The sequence below is a fragment of the Acomys russatus genome, chromosome 11 (assembly GCF_903995435.1).
Source record: "Acomys russatus chromosome 11, mAcoRus1.1, whole genome shotgun sequence".
NCBI classification, from domain to species: domain Eukaryota; kingdom Metazoa; phylum Chordata; class Mammalia; order Rodentia; family Muridae; genus Acomys; species Acomys russatus.
In genome coordinates this window covers 31,406,950-31,433,643 of record NC_067147.1, presented here as the reverse complement: position 1 = coordinate 31,433,643, position 26,694 = coordinate 31,406,950, and the positions used below count along the sequence as shown (strand labels likewise).

At 47.1% G+C, this 26,694-nt stretch overlaps 1 protein-coding gene across 1 annotated transcript in view; it reads left to right on the top strand.

Moving 5' to 3' along the window:
• Window positions 1-26,694, top strand: part of Daam2 (dishevelled associated activator of morphogenesis 2) — a 54,531-nt gene that overhangs the window by 12,017 nt on the left and 15,820 nt on the right. The window contains 14 exon segments of the mRNA XM_051153045.1: window positions 210-299; window positions 2,055-2,129; window positions 2,604-2,698; window positions 6,987-7,320; window positions 8,288-8,398; window positions 11,640-11,743; window positions 13,253-13,319; window positions 14,351-14,468; window positions 16,879-16,892; window positions 16,894-17,018; window positions 20,582-20,640; window positions 20,794-20,978; window positions 21,544-21,843; window positions 25,688-25,795. Of these exon segments, the coding sequence (XP_051009002.1) occupies window positions 210-299; window positions 2,055-2,129; window positions 2,604-2,698; window positions 6,987-7,320; window positions 8,288-8,398; window positions 11,640-11,743; window positions 13,253-13,319; window positions 14,351-14,468; window positions 16,879-16,892; window positions 16,894-17,018; window positions 20,582-20,640; window positions 20,794-20,978; window positions 21,544-21,843; window positions 25,688-25,795 (1,785 nt within the window).

Below are 26,694 nucleotides of genomic sequence, written 5' to 3'. Positions count from 1 at the left end.
CAATGTGTGGTCAGGAAACAAAGGGGCATGGCATAGAAGCTGGACTTGGTTGAGGCGAGGGTTTGGAGCTCTGCTTCTAGCAGAACAAGAAAGGCCTGTGGTGTGTGTGGTACTCTCTGACACAACGATCCTAGGCCGAGGGGCAGTGTGGGATGTTGTAATCTTCTGTGGAGCTTTGTATTTAGGCATAATTGTTCTTGTCTTTGTAGGATGAGTTGGACCTCACAGACAAAAACCGGGAGGCTGTGTTTGCACTACCACCAGAGAAGAAATGGCAGATCTACTGCAGCAAGAAGAAGGTCTCTCTCTCTCTCTCTCTCTCTCTCTCTCTCTCTCTCTCTCTCTCTCTCTCTCTCTCTCTCTCTCTCTCCCCCCCTTCTGCTCCAACTCGGGGTCCCCAGAAGGGGCAGCTCTAATGCTTAATTCTTTATTGATTCACTCTTTCTTTCTTTAATTGATTTAAGAGATGGTGTTAGGTACCAGCATCTATGTAGCTTGCCTCTTGAAGGGAAACACTAAAGAAAAACAATGGGCTTGGAAGAGAGGTCAGTCAGTTAAGTGCTTGCTATGCAAGCTTGAAGACATGAGCTCAAATCCCAGAAACCATATAAAAAAAAAAAAACCCCAGATTGCTGATGCATGCTTGTAATCCCAGTCTTAGGGAGGTGGTGGTAGGAGGGGTTTTTTGGGATAAGGAGCTTGGCTGAGTTGGTGAGCCCCAGGTTCCAATGAGAGCCCTTGTCTCAAAAAATAGGGTGACTGGCTCCTGAGGACTATCATGTGAAGTTGTCCTCTGGTTTCTCTATGTGCATGCACACATGCATACATTCATATGTTAACATTTCACACACATACACCTGCATACATGCACATACAAATAAAACACACACATGCACACACACATACACACAACCAGTGAAACAAACAGACAACCAAACAAACAAAAAATGGCAGTAAAAGCATCCCTATTCTCTTGGGATTACCCTCTGAGAATTAGGATTTGCCAGAAATCCACGAGATGGGCACCTGCCAGATTATTGGGATAGGTCAGGCTCAGTGCGATGCAAAGATGAGAGGTGTCACATCCCTTCTTCTGCCTGCTTCCCAGCATACTAGCAAAGCTCCAAGTCCTAAGAGCGCCATGCACGCCCTGCCTGGGAACCAAGTGTCTAAATGCATAAATGTATGGGGGACATTCTTTATCCAAACCACTATACAAGATAATGAAAAGAGTTTTTAAAAAGTAAAACACAATGGATAGATAGCCCATTGGTGAAGGACATAAGTGTGAGCAGCTGTGTTTGAGATTCAAAATGTAGGTTAAAAAAAAAAAAAACATGTGTGGTGGTCAGCACATTTATAACCCCAGTGTTAGCAGAGGCAGGTGGAATCCCCATGGACTTGCTGGCTTGCTATTCTAAACTGCTTGACGAATCTCCAGGCCAGTGAGAGATCTGGTTTCAAAAACAAGGTGGGCAGTGCCTGAGGTACAATACCCAGGGTTGTGCTCAGGCCTTCGTCTATGTGTACACACATACACGTGCACCTATACATACTTGTGCACCTGTACTCTCATAAACACACACACACACACACACACACACACACACACAAATGGAAGACATAAAATATAAATTTGTATGATGTTCAGCAATCAGTGTTTTACTAACTATAAGCAGAATAGGGGTGGCAGGAGTTTGTACATGTGGTCCGTTGAAAATGACTCCTGCACAGTCTCCACCCTCCATTGGTGGGCATACATATCTGCATTCATTGTCAGTATTTCACTTGAAAAAAAGAGAAAAGAAAGAGGCAGAAACATGGGGAAGAGATGCAATTTTCATAGATTGACCTTGTTCCCGGTCCCTAAAGACTTCAAATGATGCTTTGGTCTTCGCCTATGAATCTGTTCATCCTGAAGTATCCAACCCTTTGACCCTGTGGCACAACACTGCCCTCTACTAATGTATTGGGGCACATATGTAGCTATCCTAAGAACATGCAACCCATGGGCCACAGGCTGAACACACCTAAATCCATCAATCTTGTTCCAGGAGCAGGAGGACCCCAACAAGCTGGCGACCAGCTGGCCAGACTATTACATCGACCGTATCAACTCCATGGCCGCGGTAAGCATCCATTCTGCTCTGGCTTTGCCTCTCCGTCGCCCCACCCTCCCCCTGCCCCCACCCGCACCCCACCCCCACCCAGGTCTTGGAATGCAGTGGTTCCCCCAACACCAAATCATCTTTCCTGCTCTCCAGTGCCACACACACTAAGGCTCAGCAGCTTTCTAGTAATTTGAAATCTTACCCAATCCATCTCCTTGGACTAGTTGAATGCATATTAACCCAGTTAGACATCACACATCTTGGGAAATAGGCTGGGCCAGTATTTCCCTCTAGTTCCTAGACACAGAGAGTTAAGTGACAGACCAGAACACGGGTTCCTCTCAGAGTCTAACTGTCGTAGTAAAACATTCTCTGAGTCTTCGCCCTTCCCAAGGCAAGGATGCTCTCCCAGTCACAGCTGCTCTGGGATTCAGAGGCCTGGAAGACAAGCAGCTCAGTCTGATGTCTACTCTCTTTATGTGTGGGCCTCAGATGCAGAACCTGTATGAGTTTGATGAGGAGGAAACGGACACAAGGAACCAAGTTGTGGAAGACCTGAAGACAGCCCTCCGGACACAGCCCATGAGGTGACTTGAACTGTCCCTACTCAATCACTTCCTTCCTCCTATGCCCTAGCCAAGTGGCTCTGTATATCCTGCAGCCATGCATAATGTTCTGCGCCATGGCTGTCCTATTGGACAAGGTCACTTGCAGAATTCCGTAAGAGTCCACTTTTATCTTCTTTGCTTCCCAGTCCTCATTTCTCTCCTGGGGTGCTGGAAGGCTATGGACAGGTGGGGAAGTGGACATGCCTTGGGTCCTGAGGCACTCTGAAAAAGAGGACTTGAGGCCAGGTGGTGTATAATGAAGGACTTTCTGAGAAAGAATGAGCAGAGTGACAGCTCAGCAAGGAAGGGGGAGAGCATGGGTTGAGAAATGCTCTACGCGGGGGCTGGAGAGATGGCTCAGTGGTTAAGAGTACTGTCTGCTCTTCCAAAGGTCCTGAGTCCAATTCCTAGCAAGCACATGGTGGTTCACAACCATCTGTAATGTGATCTGATGCCCTCTTCTGGCCTGCAGGTGTACATGCAGGCAGAGCACTGTATACATAATAATAAATAAATCTTATTTTAAAAAGAAATGAAAGCCTCCGCGCACTAGGGGGCGATGTGGAGGCTTTTCATATGCTCTAGCCATCTAAAGTGAGAGTCAAGTAGGAAGGAAAGGGACAGATAGGTGTCCCAATGGCCACAGGAATACAACAAAGGCAGCCAAGAGCCACAAAATATCCTTGCTTTTGACTCCTCCCAGTGGCATGCTTGAAGTGGCTTCTAACATTGGAAAAGCCTACTGTTAAATTCTCAGCAACCTTGCGAATGAGTCAGTAAGCCTATCTTTGATTGCATTTTAAATTATATAGACTTGTGATTAAATAAGTGATATTCAAAAGAATAATTGGTATACACCACTAATTATCCAATTATTTTCTTACATTTTGTTATTACATATGTTCTTTTCATTAGGTATGTTCTTGAGTGTATGGCCGTGATGCACAGTGAAGATAGTATATAATGGTATATAATCAGAAGTTTATTTTAATTCCCCTGAGTAAAATAATGATTTTAAGGATTGCATGACATCATCATAGAAATTTTGTGAATGCAGACAAGCATAAAATAGGGAGAAAATAAAAATATATAGTTAACTTAAATTGAGAGCATATTCTGCTGATATTTACCCAACATAAAATTCACAGAGATACATTTACATATTAATTATAAGTAGTGATTCTGAACTCAATTCATGACCATTTTCTCAGATCATTAATTATGCTACTAAATTAAGGTCTCTACAGCTTTTTTTTTTTTTTTTTTTTTTTTTTTTTTTTTTTTTTTTTAATGTATTGCCAAAGATGTTTCACACACAGACACCCAGATAAAGGCTAACCTTGCTTTCTGGGAGTAATAATTTTAAATAACAACACAAAATAGACAAACAAACAGAATTGAAGAGTAAGCTGATTCAATTAAAATAGGCTCACAAATATTAAAAAATGGAGGAGATAGCAGTAAGTGTGCTTTTTAACCGCTTGAACAGAGAGCTGGCAGCGGATGTGATAAGCACTATAATCTTGAAGTACTGATGGGTGAAAATGATATTTTAAGATATCTGCAACAGCTATATAATTTGATATGAAAATAGTGGTGATTTACTTGGGTGGCAAATTCTCTGATTCTGCTAACAGTTCTGTGGTTGGTAGCTCACATTCGTCATTGATGGAATGCTAATTTTCAGTTAAAGGTTTTCCAAGATGAAGGGTGATTCTCTTTCCCCATAGAGGTCTTTGGACCCTGCATGGTTCCCAGAGGCTCTTTATAGGAGTGCAGATTGGGCTAGCTGGGTGTGGTGGTGCACACACATTTAATCCCAGCACTCAAGAGGCAGAGAAAGACAGGTGGATAGCTGTGGGTTCAAGGACAGCCTGCTCTACAAAGCGAGTCCAGGAGAGCCAAGGCAACACAGAGAAACCCTGTCTCAAAAAACCAAAAAAAAAAAAAAAAAAAAAAAAAAAAAGAATGATTGGGCTAAATGCTTGTAAGGCATCAATATAACTGCTATTTCCATGGGGTCTCCTGAAAGGGAGCTTTCCAGCCTTGGTCCTTTGGCTCTGATCCTACATGGCCCCTCTGTGCTGAACTGTTTTCTTGTTAGCTGTCCACAATTCTCCCAATACCCAGTCTAATTTAGAAATGAGTCTTCAGGTTGGCCCACAATTATTGATTATAATCATGTTTCCACCCATCCCTTCATCTAAGCTATGCAAATGACAATCAGTGGTATGCAAATTCAGTGTGTGAATTATCTTTCTATCACTAGACCAAGTAGCTGAGAAAAGCAACTGAAGGGAGAAAGGACTTTGAGAACATTCGAGTCTATGGCTATTATTGGGCTTTGGCTCTGGCCTGAGGCGAGGAAAACTCCATGGTGGCAGAGGCAGTTCCCCTCACAGTGGACAGGGAGAAACAGAAAGAGTATGGAAGCAGAAACACTACGTACCCTTCTGAGGCACAGCCCCGGTGATGTACTTCTTCCAGCCAGTCCCCAGCCCCTAATGTTTCTAGAACCTCTAAAACTAGTTTTAGCAGTTAAGGAGCAAACTTTTAACACACGAGCTTTTGGGGGAGATGCTGCCGTAGTATACAGTATCTAAACTGCAGACAGCAGGGCTGCGGAAATGACTCAGAGGGTAAAGTCCTTGATGCACAAGCTCGAGGACCCGAGTTCAGATCTCCACCACCCACTTAAAAGCCATACACCAGTAACCTCGGTGCCTAGAGGCAGAGACAAATGGTACCCTGGAGCTTGCTGGCCAGCCAGGCTATCTGAATTAGCAAGGTCCAGATGCACTGAGAGACCCTGTCCCAAGAAACAGAGTAGAGAACCACAGAGGAGGACACCTGACGTTAATATCGCACCTCTACCTCCAGCACACATAGGTGTGTGTGTACAAACACAAGAACACACACACACACACACACACACACACACACACACACACACACACACACACACACCACACACAAATAAAATACAAATACAATGTAAATCTTCTGGTGAGGGGGCCTCCCTGGAGGTGTAGGCAGGCAGGGAAATGAACTTGGTGAGAATGAAAACTTTGTTTGAATTGACTTTGGTTTTTTGGGGTTTTTTGTTTGTTTTTGGGTTTTGGGTTTTGGTTTTGGTTTTTTCGAGATAGAGTTTCTCTGTGTTAGCCTTGGCTGTCCTAGACTCACTTTGTAGACCAGGCTGGCCTCGAACTCACAGTGATCCACCTGCCTCTGCCTCCCAAGTGCTGGGATTAAAGGTGTGCGCCACCATGCCCAGCTTTGAATTGACTTTGTTAACCTGGATCAAAACTTAAGGAGAGTCTGATGCCAGACAGTTTATGCCCAACAAATTGAAACACAGTAGTATAATTTGGAAAACAAATTCCCTGGTGTAATACAATCCCCAGAGCACAGGGAAGTGTAATTATATAGCATTTCAACTCAGGGCACATGTCATTTCTTCCAAGAAGATGGATTCTAGAGATAGGCCACCTGTACTAGCCTTAGGGCCTAGAGAAGGATCTGGCCTGGTTTTGGTCCTACAGATAGTGTAGAGGTCATTTGGGTTATTAGCCACCTCTGGTCCTGGTTGTGGGAGCCTGGGGAGCCCCTGGCTGTAAGGATTATTTACATTACTATAGCTCCAGTCCTGGTTGTAAGCACTTGGTATGGCCTGGCCCAACAGATAATGAAGATCACCGTGCTGTTAATCACTACCAATTCCCAGAACTCTGGATGGAAGAACAGGTTTTATACCCATTACTTTGAGAGAACAATCCTGTGTGCTTAACATTCCTGGTTTTCCTGGAGATCTGTGGGCACAAGGACCTTCATGCTGTGCTTTCAACACTCTGGGACTAGAGAGATGGCTCAGCAGTTAAAAGCACTTCCTGCTCTTTCAGAGGGTCAAAGGTCTGCTCCTAGCATCCACACTAGGTGGTTCACAACTACCTTAAATTCTAACTCCAGTGGTTCAGCCCTCTTCTGGCTTCTCAGGCACCTGTATGTGCATGTGTGTGCGTGCGTGCGCGCGCACACGCACACACACACACACACACACACAAACACACACGTGCTCTTTTAAGAATTTTTTTAAAAATCTAAGTCTTCTGCAAGGATGAGATGTCAGGCCTATGGATAAAGTACATGAATGAGTCAGGAGGCAGCTGTGGGCAGAGCATGGTGAGTGATGCACACGCTGGGTCATTATCTGTAAAATATGTGTGGAACACAAAAATCAGCAAACTCCTTTTGTGGTCTGGCTTAGGTTTGTGACCCGCTTCATTGAGCTGGAAGGCTTGACCTGTCTGCTGAATTTCCTCCGGAGCATGGACCACACCACCTGTGAGAGCCGCATCCACACGTCTCTGATTGGCTGCATCAAGGCCCTGATGAACAACTCCCAGGGACGGGCACATGTCCTGGCACAGCCCGAGGCCATCAGCACCATCGCACAGAGCCTACGCACAGAGAACAGCAAGACTAAGGTCGCGGTGCTGGAGATCCTGGGTGCCGTATGTCTTGTGCCCGGAGGCCACAAGAAGGTTCTGCAGGCCATGCTACACTACCAGGTGTATGCAGCTGAGCGCACTCGTTTCCAGGTGGGCAATGGGCTGGAGGGGTGTTGGGGCATCACCTGCGGGGTAGAAGGGGTGACACAGGGTAAAGACAAGAGAGATGAGAACCACATAAAGGAAACGGAGGGAAGGGACACCGTATAAGCTGCCTGTCCACTCACAGAAGGAAGAGAGAACTAGGACCCAGAGGGCTTCCCACAAAAGACCCAAGCAATTGTACGTTCAGAGCTGTGGCCTGGCTTTCAAAACAGACTTGTCCTCTTCACCAGACTGTGGGTCCCTGGGGCTGAGATACTGGTTTGCTTCATGTATTTGTAGCTCTGGCTCTCTGAGATCAGCTCCTGGCTCATGATAGGGATCCAGATGAGGATTGTTGAACTGAGTACAATTGCTGGGTCAAGATTTTAGGCCTGGGTGAGTGCTAAATTTGTAGACACAGGGTCCACAACTGGCAATGCAGGGCCATGCTAAGCATCCTTCTTTTGTCTGACCTGACCAGAGAATTCCACATGAAGTAGGCCGGAAGTCTGAAGTGTCTTAGCACAGTGCCTGGTGTCAGGTCTCAGAAGTTGACCCGGCATGGCGAAATCTGTGTATTATGAGTCAGGCTGTTGATCTGGCATCACACATTGCAAACGAACAATTAGCCTGTGCATAAAGTGGCCCCTGACCCTTTGGAAAAGATGCAAAGTGGATGAAAGGTAGCACCCATGAGATTGGGGAGCCGGGCAGGAATGGCTGGTGCACAATCAGAAAGCAGCTGTGGGACCCAAAACCCTGGAGGCTGAGCAGGAAGCCAGATGGTCTGAGCCTGAGCTGTGGAGAGGCATAGGTGAGATCTGGGGTGGCCCCCCATAATCTGGAGAGGTATGATCACGCAGAGAGGAAAGGAGAGGCTTCCTAGGTGGCCAGAGGGGCAGTAGTACAGGGAAGAGATTTCTCTGGTAGCATCCTGAGACCCCTCCCCCAACCGTTCCTGTCTTCCCATTAGACTCTGCTGAATGAGCTGGATCGAAGCTTGGGCCGGTACAGGGATGAGGTCAACCTGAAGACAGCCATCATGTCCTTCATCAACGCTGTCCTCAACGCGGGGGCTGGAGAGGTGAGGCCCCTTCCTTTTGTTCTTGGACCTCGGGTATTATGTGAGTCTAAGAGCTTTCTAGGCAAGTGACAGTGAGAAGGATGGAGGCATCTAGTTTATGTGACCACTGCTGCCATTGTCACCCCAGATATCTTTAGAACTTCTTGAGTCCTTCACTTGGAGCCATGGAAGGATAGCTTGCAGGTGTCTAACTCCACTCTCCCAAAGACCCAGCCTGCATGGGACCCAAATCCATCTTAGCGGTGGCTGTTCAAAGTGGTGTTGAGGACTGATTCTGATTTTGAGCCCCATACTATATTCTTCTTGGTTTTGTCTAAATCCGAGAATTCTCCGGGCAGTTTCCGTCAGTGGTAGCGTGCTGCATTTGGGCACCAATCCCCAATGAGGCTGGTGATGCCTTAAAGGGGTGGAAGCTCTTTATGGGAGGAGAGAAACTCTTGGTCCTTCTTTATAGAACTTTCTAAAGACCTACTTGTGGACTTCTTTCTAGGTTAACTAGTCATGTTTTTCTAGGAGGATTAGCAGGTATGGTTTCTGTTTTCTCTTCTTCTAGGAACAGCATGGGATCCCTAGTCCTTTAGACAGCAACATTAGAAAAACCTGAAAACAGCTGAAGTCTCAATTTTTGGAGCAAACAGCTGTTCCAATTCAGGTCCAACCAAAGAGCAAAAAGGCCAAAAAAGCAATTAATTAATTAGCTAGCTAATTAATTGTCTCTCCATTTCCCTCCCTCTCACCAGAATGCCTTTGTATGTGTGTGTGTGCTATTCCCATTACCTGAATTACATCAGATAGTCTAGGGAATAATCTATCCCTAAGATAGTGACATCTTGGAACTTTGTCAATACCAACCCTTTATGACTGTCATTTGCCCTGATCTGCTGGTAGTCATACTGTGCTAGGCAAATGTTAAGAATAAGAATATCTTGGTTACTTCTCTGTTACTGTGATGAGGCATCATGACTGAGGAAGATTATAGAAGAAAGAGTTTATTATAGAAGAAAGGCTTACAGTTTCAGAAGGTTAGAGTCCATAACCATCATGGTGGGCAGCATCGCAATAGGCAGGCACGCAAAGCACGGAAACAAAAGCTAAAATTCATATACTTATCAGCAGGTGAGAAAAGAAAGAGAGCTAAGTGGGAATGGTGTAGATTTTTGAAACTTCAAAGCCTACCTCCAGTGACACACCTACAACTAGGCCACACCCCCTAATCCTTTCCAAACAGTTTCACTAACTGGAAACCAATCATTCAAATACATGAGTCCACAGGGGGTAATTCTCATCCAAGTTTCCACATAGGCTTGTGGCCATATAATAATGCAAAATGCATTTAGTCCGATTTCAAAAATCCCCATAGCCTTTCACAGTCTCAATGTTTGTTTAAAAGTCCAAGGTCTCCTCTGAGATTCAAGAAAATCTCTTCATTATAACTCTTTTTAAAATTTAATTAATTTATTCATATTACAACTAAATTGTTATGCCATTACTTGTATCCTCCCGTTCCTCCCGCTTTCACCCTATTGCCCTCCCGTAGATCTATGACCAAGGGGGATCTCCTCCCCCACTATATGGTCATAGGCTGTCAAGTCTCATCTTGGTAGCCTGCTTATTCTTTCTTTGAAGGCTATCAGGCCTCCCTACCAAAGGGAGGTGGTCAAATATGGGACACCAGAGTTCATGTCAGAGTCAGTCCCCGCTCTCCACATAACAATTGGGGATTCTCTTTCACAGCTTCACACAATGGCCTGTCTGGGCCTCCTCCATGCAGAGGCATTTCTCATACACCCATAGCTTTGGGGGATGTCCTTAACTGGGGAGGGAGACCCCCACCACCCCTTTATCCTTACATCTTTCATAGCTCATTCAGAACCACATGGTGATGGTGCCAAGTTAAGCTGCCTATTTGCAATAGAACCTAGCCCCCCTCCTTGATTGCAGTTGCATAAAGTTTGCCTTCTTGATGCTTTTCGCACCACAAACACTGGCTCTCCTTTTATTCTAGTTCTCCTTACTATTTTTAGCACAAACCTTGGCTCCAACATTAAACTTCCTGGTGCTCTTTTTCTCCCCAAACTGTCCACTTTTGTATTTCTTTTTTGCTCTGCTTGCTCTTTTTTATTGTAGACATGCATAAGAGTGATCAGTGATAATGAGACAGTCGATATTAAAAGCTGTCTTAAAATCTCCTCTGTCAGTGAAATTAGTCCAAAAACCTTCAATCCAGCAGATTCTTAGGGTAAGGAGAAATAGCAGCTGCATTCTTTGCCAAAATATCACAAGAATGGTCTCTAAGCCAGTTGCTAATATGATGCTCTTCTGAAACTTCTTGAGCTGAGCCTCCATGGTCCACATTGTTTACAAAACCATTGATCTCCAAGCTTCAACTGGCTTGGCCTGTTAAGCCCCACTTACAGCCGTCAATGCTTTCCTAGTTCAAAGTCACAAAGTGTTCCACATCCCTCCAAAAAATACCATGGTCACACCTGTCACAGAAATAGCCCACGCCTTGGCACTAATTTCTGTCTTAGCTACTTTTTTATTCCTGTGATGAGACACCTGACCAAGGAAACTTACGTAAGAGTTTGATGGGGGCTTCCCATCATAGTGGGGAGTGCGGCATGAGGCAGGCATGGCATTAGCGCGGAAGCTGAGGACATACATAGGATTCACAAGCATGAGCAGGAGAGAGCTAACCTGGGAATGGTGTGGGGCATTGAAACCTCAAATCCCAACCCCAGTGACACAACTTCTCCGACAAAGCCCCACCTCCCAATCCTTCCCAACCAGTTCCACCAACCGTGAAGGCATCATTCAAATATATGCACCTATGGAGGTCATTACCATTCCAACCTTCACACCATCCGCCGCCCCCCCCCCAGGTGAATATTAGGCCAGTTTTACAATTGAGGAAGCAAAGGCTTTGCCAAGGCTACAAAACTAGGAAGTAGAGCAGGAACATAGGCAAGCCCCTGCTTTGTTGTGTGGCACTGCCCTTTGGTGCCAAAGAAACACTGACCAGGGACCTGGAGTGAAGTGGGAGGCTGAACAGGGGCTTGTTGGCAGGCTTGCTTTAGAGAGATAGCAAGGTCAAAGGAAGTCCCTGGAAGTGGTTCTGGATAAGTTGGCTGCAGAACATGACATGGGACCATGGCTGAGGTAGATACTGGCAGAGTCTATGCGTGTTTCTCTTGGACATGAGAAGAGCCACTGAGTCTGGTCTTCCCTTGGTGACCCTCAGGACAATCTGGAATTCCGCCTGCATCTCCGGTATGAGTTCCTGATGCTGGGGATCCAGCCAGTGATAGACAAACTCCGACAACATGAGAATGCCATCCTGGACAAGTAAGGCCTCAGCTACCCAGATCCACTACAAACCTGTGATGGCAGTTCCTCTTGATGGGGGTGGCTAGGCCTTTAGAAAAGGGTGTTCTTCCCCTGGGGCCCACCTAACACACCCACCCTAGTTTTAGCAATCAGCACTGTGTATGGCAGATGAAGCCATGCTGGCCTGCTTAACTCATCCCTGATGTTATAGACAGGTGAACCCAGTGTGGTCCTCAATCAAGGTAGCCTTGCCTTTGGGGGAATCTAGAAACAGGTGGGAGTGTCCTTTGGTTTTCAACTTCATCTGGGAGAGTCTGCTGACAGTCTTACTTTTGAGGGGGCAGGCATGCTAAATGTTCCTGCCCCACCTCATATGTATACTTTAATTCCCTGCTGAGTAAAATGCATGATCATGTTCTTATGTGTTGCCCATGAGCCACACTCGTTCTATCTCACTAGTGCAAGTCACTTTATCACACTAGGGTTTAAGAGGACAGCATGGCAGGGTTGGGGGCGTAACTCAGCAGGTAAAAGTTCTTACTGTGCAAGTGAGAGGAACTCAGTTCAGATCTCTGGGACCCATGTAAAGAGTATGGCTACACAAGGGCCTGAAATACCAACATTTTGGGAAGGGAATGATTGCTGGGGTTTTCTGGCCACCACCAGCCTTGCTCCAGGTTCAGGGAGAGACCTGGCTCAAGGGAATATGGTCGAGAAATAGAAGGAACAGACAACTGACATCCTCCTTTGATCTCCAAATGGACATATAGCACAGATGTAACACACACACACACACACACACAGACCAGAGTGAGGAAGAAGGAAAAGAGAGAATCAATTGTTTTGATGTGGAAAGGGGCAGTGTTTCCAAGGAAAAATAAAAGAGAGATTTGCTTTGAGAAGTTGAAAATAATATGGCAATACTGGGAAGACAGTGGTCCTTCAAGGAGGTTGGTGCCTCTAGGAGGTCCTAGCAGTGCCAAGTGTTTTGGGTTGGCACAGTTGTGCTGTTGGGCTCCTGTGGTTTTAAGACAGGGCCTTATACTCTAGCCTAGCCTAGCCTGGAATTCAATATATGGCCCAGACTGGTCTTAAATTCACCGTAATGTTCTACCTTATTTGATCCGTCATAATTGGCTGGGGCCCGAAGGCCTCCTGGGATCTTATGGGTTAAGGGATGTTGATACATAGTTAGGGACGTTGATAATAACCTGGAGCACACAAAGCAGCCTCCCATCACCAAAAACAACTATGTCTAACAAGTCACCAAAGTCACAGTGGAGAAATGTGATCGGTGGTGACTGGGCCCTGGTGTGACCACCCTAAAGGAAGACTGTGAAATCTTATTAAGGAGAGGGAACTCACCTACATCGCATAGCCTCTTTCTGGTCTTGCCTTAGCCTCGTCTGAGTAAAGCTTTCAGATAGGCAATGGGACATCGAAGGGGCTGGAATCCTCCATCATGAGTGGTCTGGCTTTAATATTACTTTCTCTGTACCCCCTGTCTACCCTCCCACATCTATCTAGGCATTTAGACTTCTTTGAGATGGTCCGAAATGAGGATGACCTGGAGCTAGCCCGGAGGTTTGACATGGTGAGGTGCCTGTGGTGATGGGACAGTTATACAGGGTCCTGGGCATCCCTGTAACCATTTCTCCAGATCCTGTGCTTAAGGTCAGTCCAGTGCTGTCTGGATTCCCAGTGGTACCCCATGGCCAGGTCCTGTTTCTAAAGGAAACCTGGTAGTATGTTAACTCTGGGGGCCTCACCTCATGTACTATACCTTATCATCTGCCCCTCAGCAAACCAAAAGTCCCATAGTAAGAAAGCCAGCACGCGGACATATTTAACCTCAAATCCTTTCCCTGGGCTGGCTTTTCTTGCCTCCCCCAAATTTCCCAAGTTGCCTCTTCTATTCCTAGCCAGATGATGCTTAATTACGAAGCCATTTCATTTGAGCCTCTTGCCAGCTCTGAGTACACACATCTCCTTTGCTCACTTGTTGTCCCTAAACAGTAGGCTCTTTTGGGCAGGGCTTACAGGCACTAAGCATCACCCATGACACACTCACAAAGCCTGGAATTATAGATGAGGAATCACAGACGAGAGAATTTGAACAGGTTACTAGCTGCCACACAGCCTTGAAATACAGGGCACCTGCCACTTTGAAGCATCTATGCCCCCTTCCTGCCCTTAGTGTGGATCAGCTGTTCCTAGCCAGGGTGGTTTTTATTATCCATGAGGCATTGGCTAAGAGTGGACATGTTTTGCATGTCACAACCTGGGGAGGGAAGAGGGAGGACACCATTGGCATCTAGGGTGTAGTGGCTAGGGACACCGCTAAACATTCCTCAAGACATGGAATGCCCCGCCCCACTCTGAAGAATTATCCACCCCCAAGATGCCAGTGCTGCTGAGATGGGGAGATTTGTTTGTATAATCACTAACTCTTCCCTTTGCTCTCATCTGCCTTTCTTCTTTTGTTCCTGGGTGATAGTCAGGAATGGAAAACCCTGACCCGGATATGGATGGGGCTAGGAGGATGGAAATAGAATCTTCTGGTCCTTCCTTTCTTCCTTAGTATCTTACTGACTGACCACTTCACTGTGGTCTAAACTCCCCCAGGTGCACATCGACACAAAAAGCGCCTCTCAGATGTTTGAACTGATCCACAAGAAGCTGAAGCACACGGAAGCATACCCCTGCCTGCTCTCTGTGCTGCACCACTGCCTGCAGATGCCTTGTGAGTACCCTGCTCTCAGCCTGAGAGCCAGCAGGCTGATGTGAGCCTCTGAGAGGTTGCTGGGCCTATCGGTCTGACAAAACTCTCTGTGCTTGCCTTTGGGAGGGCAGGCCCAGTGAGTGACTCAGGCTCCTTCTTCCTTGGGTTGCCTCCTGTCAACCTGTGGGTGGAGCTGAGTAAATGGTTGGAGCAAGCCCAGCCTTGCAGTCGGACAAGCAGCAGTTTTGATCATGACAAAAATGTATCTTCTGTGATCTGGAAAGGGCAGGTTTATTTGGTGGTCTTGTCATTTGCAAGAAGGAAATTTCATACTTAGAGGAACTGAACAGATATGCAATGCTCATGTTGCTTTGTTTCAACTATAGTGTATGATTATATATGCATGTGTGTGCATGCGCACGTGTGTGTGTGTGTGTGTGTGTGTGTGATGTCTATATCAGGTATCTTCTTCAGTCATTTTCCACATTATTTTTTGAAATGAGGTCTCTCACTGCTGAGCCTCAGGGATCTTCCTGCCTCTGCCTTGCCAGCTCCTTTATAATAATTATGGGATGGAGCTGGTCCTGGTGGTTGTGTGGCCAGCAGCACTCGGCCAGTCTGAACCATCTCCCCAGCCTTGTGTTTGGTTTTGTTCTTAAGTTGTATCATTCTGACTGACTCCCGAATCTTTATAGACAACAAATGGCATCTTGGGAGCAGGTGGCTGAGTCCTCAAGGTCCATGTGTTTATGGGAACAGAATAAAATGCTTAAAATTATTCATCGTTGCCCCAGAATATAATCGGAAATGAGCCTCAGCTGCACCCAGACTTTGTTACTTTGTTCCAAAAATTGAATATTCTGAAAATCTGTTTGGTTCTCTATAATAATCACCCTAATCAGGATCACCAAAGTCATAGTGATGGTGGCATTAGTGACAACTTGGGGCACTGTCTGATGGGAGGGTCTTAGCACATTGTCACTGAACCTCAGGCTGCTGAACCTGTAAGCTCTTGCTTCTGAGTGAGCTCTTCACATAGAGATGTTACTTTTTGGTGCTTGGGGTCAGGCTTCAGATGAAACCTGTAGCTGTGAGCTGCCATCTGGCTTTACACTGCATTTCTGAGGAACAGTAAATGGACTAGTTAGCAATGCGGTGCCGGTAGAGTGGTGAGAGGATGACAGAGACAGTGAGCTGCACCAGGAAGCCAAGCTTCTCCAAATTCAGCCCAGAGGCTCCACAAATGGCTCTGCAATTAAAGGCACCTGATTCTCTTCAAGAGGACCTGAGTTCAGGTTTCCAAACCACGTGCTTGGTGTTTCACAGATACTTGTAACTCCAGCTCCAGGGGATCTAGCAACTTCTTCCAGCCCTTGGACACACACACACACACACACACACACACACACACACACACACACATACACACACCTCATACACACACCTCATACACAGACATCACATACACACATACATGATACATGCATCACACACACATTATACACACACAACACACATATGCACACATCATACACACAAATACATCACACATACATTGCACACACACAACATACACACACACACACACACACACACACACTTTCCAAAACCAGCCCAGATCCTCATGGAAGTCACTGGAATTTGTTTTCCTCTGCTCCCAGCATCTCCCTGTTTGGTGGCCCATAAGCAATGTGCATAGCCACCATCTTGTCTCTACATGGGGCTTTGAAGACACAATTGTCTAGCTTGTAGGCAGGATTTGATGTCAGGAATTGATGCCCTAGTGTCCATGAAAGGTGAAGCAACCAAGGAAGGAGAGGTACTGCCTATTGTGTGAAAAGGAAGTCTACATCCAGGTAGACTGTGCTGGGTGAGGGTGAGAAGACAAGAAGCCTTTGCCTTCATAGTTCAAGGTCATCTCCACCAAGAAGCCTCCCTGGGTTCCAGTCAGCCCTTCTTGAGTTCATTCTGGTGGCCTCAGCCCATCCTGGAGCCAGCGGCCATTCATCTTTTTCTGTAAAGCGAAGACAAAGATGATCGTGACAATCTTGTTTTAAGTTTTCCCTAGGGACTTCAGTTTTCAGCATGTAATATTCTCAAGCAGGTGCCTTTTCTAGACAGTGGAAAAGGCCATTCGCATGCGCAGGGCACAATATGCCCAGGGTCCCCACAGGAAACAGGAAGCATTTCATGCTGCAGAGAAATGTCAGGAGGGTTGACCAGGCCATGAACGTCCATCTTCAGATAGCTAGGGGTTAACTTGATTGTGACACTCCATCACTGGTAGCAGCAGTATCTCTCCCACCAGACCAGTGGCTTCCTAAGAGGGGGAAGGGCTTGCCTTGCTGGCCTGAGCCTGGGCAGTCATGCCAGAACAAGGACTTCAGGGGTCCCAGGGCTCAGGACAGACACCATGCCTTCTGTCCCTCAGACAAGAGGAATGGTGGGATACTTCCAGCAGTGGCAGCTCCTGGACCGCATCCTTCAGCAGATCGTCCTCCAGGATGAGCGGGGTGTGGACCCTGACCTGGCCCCACTGGAAAACTTCAATGTCAGGAATGTCGTCAACATGTGAGTTATGGATGGCCCTTGACCTGTCCTCTGCCCTCTTTATTTCTCTCCCACTCTGGATTCTCCCAGCAAACCCTCAACTTCCTCTCCAACCCATGTGAGTGTGTAGAAACCCGGTCTCATAGGCACGGAAGACCCTGACCAGGGTGGCAGCTGGCTGAATTACTGCTCTTGTTCCTGTGGCCAAAACAATGGAAGGGAAGACACGAGAGAAGGAGGAAGGAAGGGAATGATGAAGGGAAAGAGGGATGGACTGAGAAAAGGAGAAAAGGAGGGAGGGAGGAAAAGAAGAAGGAAGAGAAGGAGGGAGGGAGAGAGGAAAGGAGAAAGAAAGGGAAGGAGGGAGAGAGAGAAGGAGAAAGGGAGGGACAAAGGGAGGGAGGAAATGAGGAAGGAAGTGAAGGAGGGAGAAAGGGAGGAAGAGGCAGAGGGAGGGAGGGAAGAAAAAGGAAGGAAGGAAGAATGGGAGGGGAGGAAGAAAGGATGGAGGGAAAGAAGGAAGAAAATATGGTTTCTTTTGACACATAGCTGATTGTATAATCCATTCTGGCTGGATCTTGAAGCAGCTTACTGGGACACACACACACACACACACACACACACACAGAGAGAGAGAGAGATGGAGATAGCGAGGATGAGCGAGAGAGAGCGAGAGAGAGAGCGAGTAGAGGAGAGAGAGAGAGAGAGAGATACGGAGGCTCAGCTGGCTCTCCTCTCTTCATGAAGCGCAGGTCCCTAACCCACATGCTGGTGGACCTTCCTTCCCTGTAGACCCAACCTAGGAATTCCTCACAGATGCACCAAGAAGTTTGCCTCTTTGATGACTGTAGGTCCTGCCAAGGTGACAATAAAGATTAACCCCAGAAGCCACCATTATTTGGCCTATGTGTATTGAGGTACATGTGGCCAGTGTAACTGTGAGATTGGAGTCTTTGTCTCATTTAAATGTAACTAGCTGCACATCATGATCTTACTGATGACTGTATTGGCCAGTGTGGGCATATATTACACTTACAACCCTCTGTTCTCCCTAGTGCACTGCAAGGCTTAGCCAAAGGGCCTAAGAACATTTCCACAGAGCACTGGCCAATAGACTACAGCTCCTGAGCCAGCCCAGTCCTCCAGTTTAAGCTGAGAATCATTTTTGTTTTGATTTTTCTTTATTTTTTGTTTTGGTGTGTGTGCACATATGTCATGTTCATGCATGTGTGTACACATGTTCATATGTGAATACATGCACACATAGGATGTACAGGTGAAATATATGGAACAACCTCCAGTAGTACGGTCAGGCACATTGCCCATCTCCTTGGCGATGGGTCCGATTAGGCTAGACTAGCCAGGTAGAGAACGTTGCGGATCTGCCTATCTCCACCTCCCTGTGCTGGGATTACAGGTGTTCACCGCCTCACCCGCTGTCTAAGCAGGCTCCAGGGACCAAACTCAAGTCTGACCCTTTACCCCCTGAGCTATCGCCTCAGTGTGTCCTTATACTTTATACAAACACGCACAAGACAGTGTGACAGCCACTGTGCAGGGTGTACATACCCAAACTATCAACGTTGGCTCCTTCCAGAAGGTTTGGTGGCCACTGACATGGGACATGTCCATTTGAGCATGAACATATTGAGGTTGTTGGAGCCGTAGACCTTCTACTGAGTGTGTGTACAGAAGGACCCACAGAAACCATTTATGTTTAAACTGGTGAGCTAACAATGAGACCTACTTTAATGCCCTGGCTTTCTACTTCAACTTTTATTTAACTTTGATATGAATTTGAACTAATTGTCCTTCATTGGAAGAAGTGCCTTCCTTCTTGGCTCTGCATTCCAAATGCAAAGTGGATTTTAAAAGATTCTCACTTTATTTGCACAAATGATCAAGCGTTGATTTCACTCAACCCCTAACTGGCTTGTTACTAAAATGCCCCAAGTCTTTAAAATCATTTTAAGCTACTGCAAATGGGAGGCCTGATCCAAGTGTGGTCCAGCCTTAAATGTCTCTGATTTAGCCTTAGCTGTCTCTCCACTGAGGCCACAGAAGTCAGAGCAGGGCCAGGGATAATCTCTGCATATGTGCATGCATGTGTCCTTGCCTGTTCATGTGTGTAATATGACTGGCTTGTCTCTTCTTTGCTCTATTCCATTTCTCCTCTGACCCTTTCAGTGTCCCCGATCTACTTAGATAACACAAGTTCCTGACCCCCCCCCCCCAAGATGCAGCTGGGGACAGGAGGCAGGCTGGAGAGAGGGGAAAGGTCTTAAGCTTCCCTGCATGCTGGCTTGGCACATGAGTGCATTGGTGTCTCCTAGAGTTCTTTGCTAAGAGCCTTTCTCTATAGAACAGAACTCATGGGTCACGCAAGAGGTTCCCCACCCCCATCTGGTCAGTTGGCTTCCTTTGGCCCTCCCATCAATTCTTGCTTCCCTGGATGTAGCACACACAGGTTTACAGTTTGACGTTTCCAGTTATCTCCTAATTGGGCCCCTGGGCTTCACTGACAAATGGTATCAGCCCAGTTCATCCACAAGGGCCTCAACTGGCACCTGCTTCACTCACACAAGCTCCTGTGTCAGCTAACTCCAGGAGTGCCACCAGGTCCCAGCACAGCCAGGCTGTCTGGGTTAATTAGTCTTTCTTTACCATGTGCGTTTGCTGGGCCCTAGAAGAACCCAGTCTACCCTGAAACCCTCCTCAAATCAGGGAACATAATCAAAACTGTATCTGTTCCTAGGGAGCCATTTCTTTGCATGGTCAAGGTGTAACACCCCAGTACCCTCCAAAGAAATCTCACCATGGCCCAGCAGGGTTGCTCAGCAGTGAAGACACCAGGTGCCAAGCCCAACAAACTGAGCTCAATCCCCGGAATCCACTTGGTAGAAAGAGAATAAACTCTCGATGTTGTCCTTTCTGAGTTCCACTTGCAGTGGCATGAAGTAAATATGTAAACAAATGCAAAATGGAGTAATTACTAGGCTATCCTGCTAGGATCCAATTGCTCATAGCTTTGCAATCTGAGGAAACACTAGTTTTAGCACCTGTTAGAAGTTTGTTATGAATGAGGTGGTCCTGTGTCTCAGATGTGACCAGGATCATGTTCCATTAATTCTCTGCTCTGTTGTGGTGGACGGCTTTCCCTGCCCTTACATACTGGGCTGATGTTTCTGGCTCTTAGATACATTGATCTACTTTTACAAAGAGATGTGTGTGTGTGTGTGTGTGTGTGTGTGTGTGTGTGTGTATCTATGTGCACACGCATGTGCGTGTTAATGGGACTAAAGGCAGCCTGGATTCAGCCCTCTATCTATTAGGTACGTTTTGTTCTCATCAACCATCACACAGGATGTTGGATTGGAAGACCACTTGGGGTCCTTCCTGTTCTCATGGTCCATGAGGTCCACAGGGTGAGAATGGTCAGAAATGGGGACCCGAAGAGGCATCTGAGAAGCCTGTGCCTGAACAGATCAGAGATCAGGGTTTACCTCTGGGGAATAGAGGTGCCCGACTTCTGGGAAGAGGTGAGGTGGTTGTCAAAGTCATGGGGTCCCTCCACTTCTCAACAGGCTCATCAACGAGAATGAGGTAAAGCAGTGGAGGGACCAAGCGGAGAAGTTCCGGAAAGGTGAGAGGCTCTGCCTAACCCAGCTCCACCTCCACTCCCTGAGCCCTTTACCATCCTTACTGGGACCCCATCTCCTTCCTCAGAGAAGCCATGCCTGCTACCCACTCTCTTCTCACTTTCTCCCTCCCTCTCCCCTTCCCCATTGCCCTCCAGAACACACGGAGCTCTTGAGCCGGCTAGAGAGAAAAGAGCGGGAATGTGAGACCAAGACGCTGGAGAAGGACGAGATGATGAGGACGCTGAACAAGATGAAGGACAAACTGGCCCGCGAGTCCCAGGAGCTGCGTCAAGCTAGGGGACAAGTGGCAGAGCTGGTAGCACAACTCAGTGAAATCTCAGTACGCGCGGGCACCACCCCCTTCCTATTTATGTAGCTTAGCCAGCACCCTGAGTTTCTCACCAGAGTGGGCACAGCAGGTGTAGGGGGAAGATAAGAACCCCAAGATAAGGGAGAAGAGAAAGGAGGACCTTGGACCACAACTGATATGGCTTATTAGTCTGTTTGGGTGACCCTTTAATGTTAACAAATTAGAAAAGAATGACCCTTCCTCTGGATGCTGCTGCTCCCCGAAGTGTGTCTCAGATGGGATGATGCAGGTAGAATTCCTGCCCCTTCCTTGTGGCTGGATGAATTTGTCAGTGAACACCACTATATGCATCCATCCTGATGTTTCACTTTGATATTTGTGACTCTGGTTGCCTGGTGTCAAGTGTGTGTGTGTGTGTGTGTGTGTGTGTGTGTGTGTGTGTGTGTGTGTCGGCTGTTGAGATGCAGAGAGAGAAAATGGTGTCTAGATGTATGTGAAGGATGGCAGGTTCAGCAAGGAAATGAGGACAGTGTGGAGACTTGGTTAGGTTGTGTGCTGATGAGTGCACCATCTTGCCATTTTTGTCTTCCCACAGACTGGCCCAGTATCTTCTCCACCTCCCCCTGGAGGTCCACTCACCTTGCCTTCCTCCACAACAACCAATGAACTGCCTCCACCCCCACCTCCTCTCCCCTTTGCCTGCTGCCCACCCCCACCCCCACCTCCCCTTCCTCCTGGTGGGTCTCCCATCCCCCCAGGTGCCCCACCCTGCTTCAACTCAGGCCTGCCCCTGCCTCAGGACCCCTTTCCCAGCAACAATGCCCCACTCAGGAAAAAGTGCATTCCCCAGCCTTCACACCCACTGAAGTCCTTCAACTGGGTCAAGCTGAATGAGGTAAGTGGCTAAGGGACTGGCCAGGTCCGTGTCCTGCAGCTTGCTTTTTTGCACAGGCCATCTTCATTGTCTTCAGGATGGCCATGGTGGGCACTGAAGATGGGTTTGCTAGGGTCAGGGGGCTCACCTCTGAGGACACTAACACTGGGAGAAATGTTTGCTGTAGACCTTGTGTTTACCGGCAAAGCTGCTTACCAATGAACTTGAGTATGCTAAGGATGAACAAAAAAAGCAGACATTAGGGGCAAAGGAGATGGCTCGGTGGACAAGAGTGCTTTCTCCGTAAGCATGGGAAGCTGAGTTTGAACCCATCATCCACATAAAACAAACAAACAAACAAAACAAAAAACAAAAAAAAACCCACAAGAAAATATTTTTATAGATATATTTATATATAGATATAGTTATATAGATATAGATATCTCTGGGCAACTTCTCTAGGCAGCAACTGTGACCTGCACATGTTGCTTTCTGATGGAGCAGTGAGAGAGCTATAGGCCAGGAGAACATGAGCAGGTAACGGACATTCCAGAACCTAAAGCCAGAGGCTGTGTGGAAAGCAAAAGATGCTAGTTTGTACTTGCAACTTATAAAATTGTTTTTTAATATGTTATCAAGTCAGGGGCCAGTGAGGGAGCTCAGTGCATAAAGGTGCTTGCTGCTCAGGCTGACAGCCTGACTCAAGGCCCTGGAACCCGTAAGGTGGAAGGAGAAAACAGATTCCTGCAGGTTGACTTCTAACCTTGACACATGTATGTAGTGGCATGTGTGCCCCTCCAAGAAATAAATGTAAAATAATTTTAATGGACTGTGAAGGATGAGATAGATAACTCAGTTGGAAAAGTACTTGTCAGGCAAGTCTGAGGACCCAGGTTTGATACCTAGACTCACATGAAGAAGAAGAAGGAGAAGGAAAAGTAGGATTAGTAGTATTAGTAGTTGTAGTTGGAGGAGGAGGAGGAGGAGGAGGAGGAGGACATGATGGTATGGACTTGATCCCACACTGAAGAGGCAGAGACAGGGCAATCCCTGAGGCTCTCTGGCCAGTCAGCCAGCCTACCTAAGCTCCAAGACAGCGAGAGACCCTGTCTCTGTAAAGGTGAGCAGCTCTTGTAGAATAACACCTGCAGATGACCCAGTTTACATATGCACAGTACACACATATGCACAAGCATGCCTCCATATATGTGTATACATACCCGCCCCACACATATGCATATCCCCTCACGAGATGTATTCAATTGTAGGATGTAGCAAGGATTAAGAGAATACAAAGACTGGTGAGCTGCCTAAGGTGATAAAGTCTGTGTATGCCTGATGACATGAGTTCAGTCCCAGAAACCAATGTGAAGGTGGAAGGAGAGAACTGATTCTACAAAGTTGCCCTCTGACCTTCACATGCACATACTGTGGCACAAAAATGCCCATGAACACTTAGCATATATATTACATACACACAGCATGAACAACAAGAAGAAAATGAGACAAGATGGTCAATAGCCTCTGTGATATTGGTATGATGTTGGGCTGTGGGCTGGTATTAATAAATGCCACATGAATAGGGACCCAGAGTAAGATAGTCTACCCTTCCTATATCCATGGAGTGACAGCCTACTATGCAATACCACGCTCTTAATTCCATGACAGGGCAGATGATTTGATTATTTGACCTTCAGCTTCCTATCTGTAAACTGGGGTCACCACAATGCCCTTCAAAGAATGGCTCTGAGGAATGACTGGCAGAATATTTTGAAAGCACTGGGACCAATGGCTGACACGGACAGTCTTAGTAACGTGAGTTAGGTATTACTCATGGTGCACTCCACATGTGCTCTAAGTCCGTCATCACGATTCTCATGCCAACCCGGTTGAACTATGCTCCCCTAAGACTCAGTTTCCCATTTGTGCTATGGGGCTAAAACACTGTCTTGCCATTTACTCACAGATCACATGATAGCAGGGCTGGAGATGTTGGTTAGTGGGTCTGCCTGGCTCCGAAGGTGGTGCTCTGTAAGGGGGACGATCATGAAGCAGAGTCCTGGGGAAAGGCTGGGTGGCACTTCTGTGGCTATCTCCAGGGCTCAGAAGTCCCAGAAATCTAGGTTAGAGATGACAGAGTGTTGAAAAAAAATTTAACTGGAGAATTAGCATTCAAGGTGGATATATCAGGGAGAGAAAGATGGACGCTATGATGTGGCAATTATCAGAAAGGGCCTGGCCCTGATGATGCTTCCTAGAAAGGCTGAAAACCTTGGCAGATGGGTGGGACAGGCTGTGTTTGAGAAGCAGTTAAGGTTGAGGTGACTGGTTTGTCATGTTGAACACCCAAGTGTTTCAGTCCCTCCATCCTTGCTCTGACCTCCCCAAGAATACAGAGGACTGGAAATCTTACTCTCATGGACCTCCCCACCCTTGAACAGGAGGTGCTGGGTCCCTAGGTCCCCACATTGTTTCAGTTAGCTCCCCTCCCTGCCTTCCTCACTGAGTTCCCATCTCCTCTCCCCACCCCTACCCCCACTCTCTCTCTCTTCTTCCCCTCCCACATCTTCCTTTCCCGGAACCCAGTTTCTTCCTCTAGCCCCTTCTTCTAGCCTAGATATGCTCTTAAATGTGTAGACACACACACACACACACACACACACACACACACACACACACACACACAGACGCACACACACACACAGTGGTTGTTTCCACCATGAAAAGAATGCGTCTGTGTTGGCTTTGGCCAGTTGCCTATATCCCTTGCTGCTGTGAGCTTCAGAGCCCAGCATTCCACATGAGGGTCTCTGGCCTTCGGAAGGCCACAGGAATGTCTCCTCCCTCTTGACTCTGGCCTAGCCTCCTCTTTTCAGAGTTTAAGAAAACAGAAGTGAGTGAAAGGCACACTGACTCCAATCTGAGGAGGTGATGCAGGAAGGGGTGAGGGAGGTTGTCTGACTGGCCTCTAGACAGATGAAAGTGGGTGACTGGGTAAATTTAGCTCCAAAGACTAATGTTCTAGATAAGATGGAGGAGGGATGGCGCAATGAGAGGTACTCTCCTACTCTATGCATGTCCTCCATGCTTGTCCTCTGGACAACCTACATGATAATACAAGATTACTGGTGCAATTTAGGCTTCTATAGACCCTAGCACAAGGGTCCTCCAGAAAGATAGGACAGTGCCTCAATTGAGAGAGCTGGAAACTATAAACGTATAGGTCCATTGTGATCATAACTGATGGACACACCTTCCCTGGCTGTGACCAATAGGGGCTTGAGGCAAGTTTTTGCTGATCCTAACAGAGCCTCTCCACAGGGCCAGCATGTCCCAGGTTTTGGCCCATGTCTTTCTTATGAGAATTGGGGGAAGTAGGAAGAAGATCCTGGGAAAGAAAATGGCCATCTTAGTCCTAGGAAATGCAACCCGTGTTCAGGCCCAGATGACCCAGTATATGTGTGAGCCACAAGTCTTCCAGAGACTGAAGGCAGAGAACAGGCACGCAGGGTGCTCTCAGAGTATTGCCTTGGGTTGACTTTTCTGAAAGAAGCAAAGAGCCCCTCCTTTGATGTGTGTGCTCCAACTCTCCGGCACTTCCAGTCATTTCTCAGACACTTGCATGTAGCGTCACAAGAAAGGGAGAGGATGAAGAGGTGGTGTCCTCTGTCTCTGCCTTGAGCAGAGTATTGAGGAAGAGGGAGGTTGGAGAAAGGTGGTGTTATCTGACCCCTTTCTGGAAGTCTGAAAGCCCGGCCACTGTAACATGTGCCATTGGGGACTGGTGGGGTTGGGGAACTGTTGGCATCTCTGTCATGGAGAAGCCAGGTCAGTCATGAGTTCCTCTCCTTACCCTGGTTCTCAGGAGCGTGTCTCTGGTACTGTGTGGAATGAGATTGATGATATGCAGGTGTTTCGGATTCTGGACCTGGAAGATTTTGAAAAAATGTTCTCAGCATATCAGAGGCACCAGGTAAGACTGAACTCTCTGGTCTCTTGGGTCTTGACTTCCAATATTGACTTACACACACACACACGCACGCACATGCACATACACACACACACACATGCACGCACATGCACGTACACACACACAAGTTTACCTACAGAGAGGTTAAGGCTGTAGGGAAGATGATGGATGCTGCTCCATGTCACTCAGAGGATCAACACTAGGGCTTCCTGAAGGCCCTGCTCTGTTCTGTTGATCAGTCGCTTCAGCCAGAGAATGGAAAGGGGGTTGGTTTGTAGCCAGATACAGGTCTAAAATGCTATGTGCTTGTAGAAACTTCCAGGGGTACCGACTGTCAGTTCTCATCTTCCAATACTGAGTGACTCTGAAGATGGGTGGGGCTCTGGAATCTGAGTGCAATTGTCACACCTGGAGGCCTTCCTCCAGGTCCACTTGGTGATGGCCAGTTCTATGGCCCTTGTTTCCCATGTGTACACACGTGTCTTCTAAGATTACTGTGTACATTTCTTCATCTGTTCTTAGCCCAGGATACCGGCTTTAAGAACTTCTGGTACACTCAGGGGTCCTGAGCTCTGGTTGGTGGCTAGATGCTGAGGCCTACAGAGGGTATCCTACTTTGTATTTTTCCACATCTAGACCCAGAGATGACTCTTTGAGAAGTAGTCAGGGCCAAGGTTGCAGGGGACCCATCCAAAGGAATAGTGCGGAGTTGACACTCTAGCCCTGCCTTGGGATTCCAGATAAAACAAATGATTATTTATTTGATTTAAATGTGGCTGTCTGTAACATCTGATCCACTACTCTTAATTCCAAAGCAACATTTTAGCTCATGCTGTGGTTGGGCTAGCATGGTCATGGACAGGTCGAGGCCTCGGGAGCCAGGAACAATTATGTGAACACCT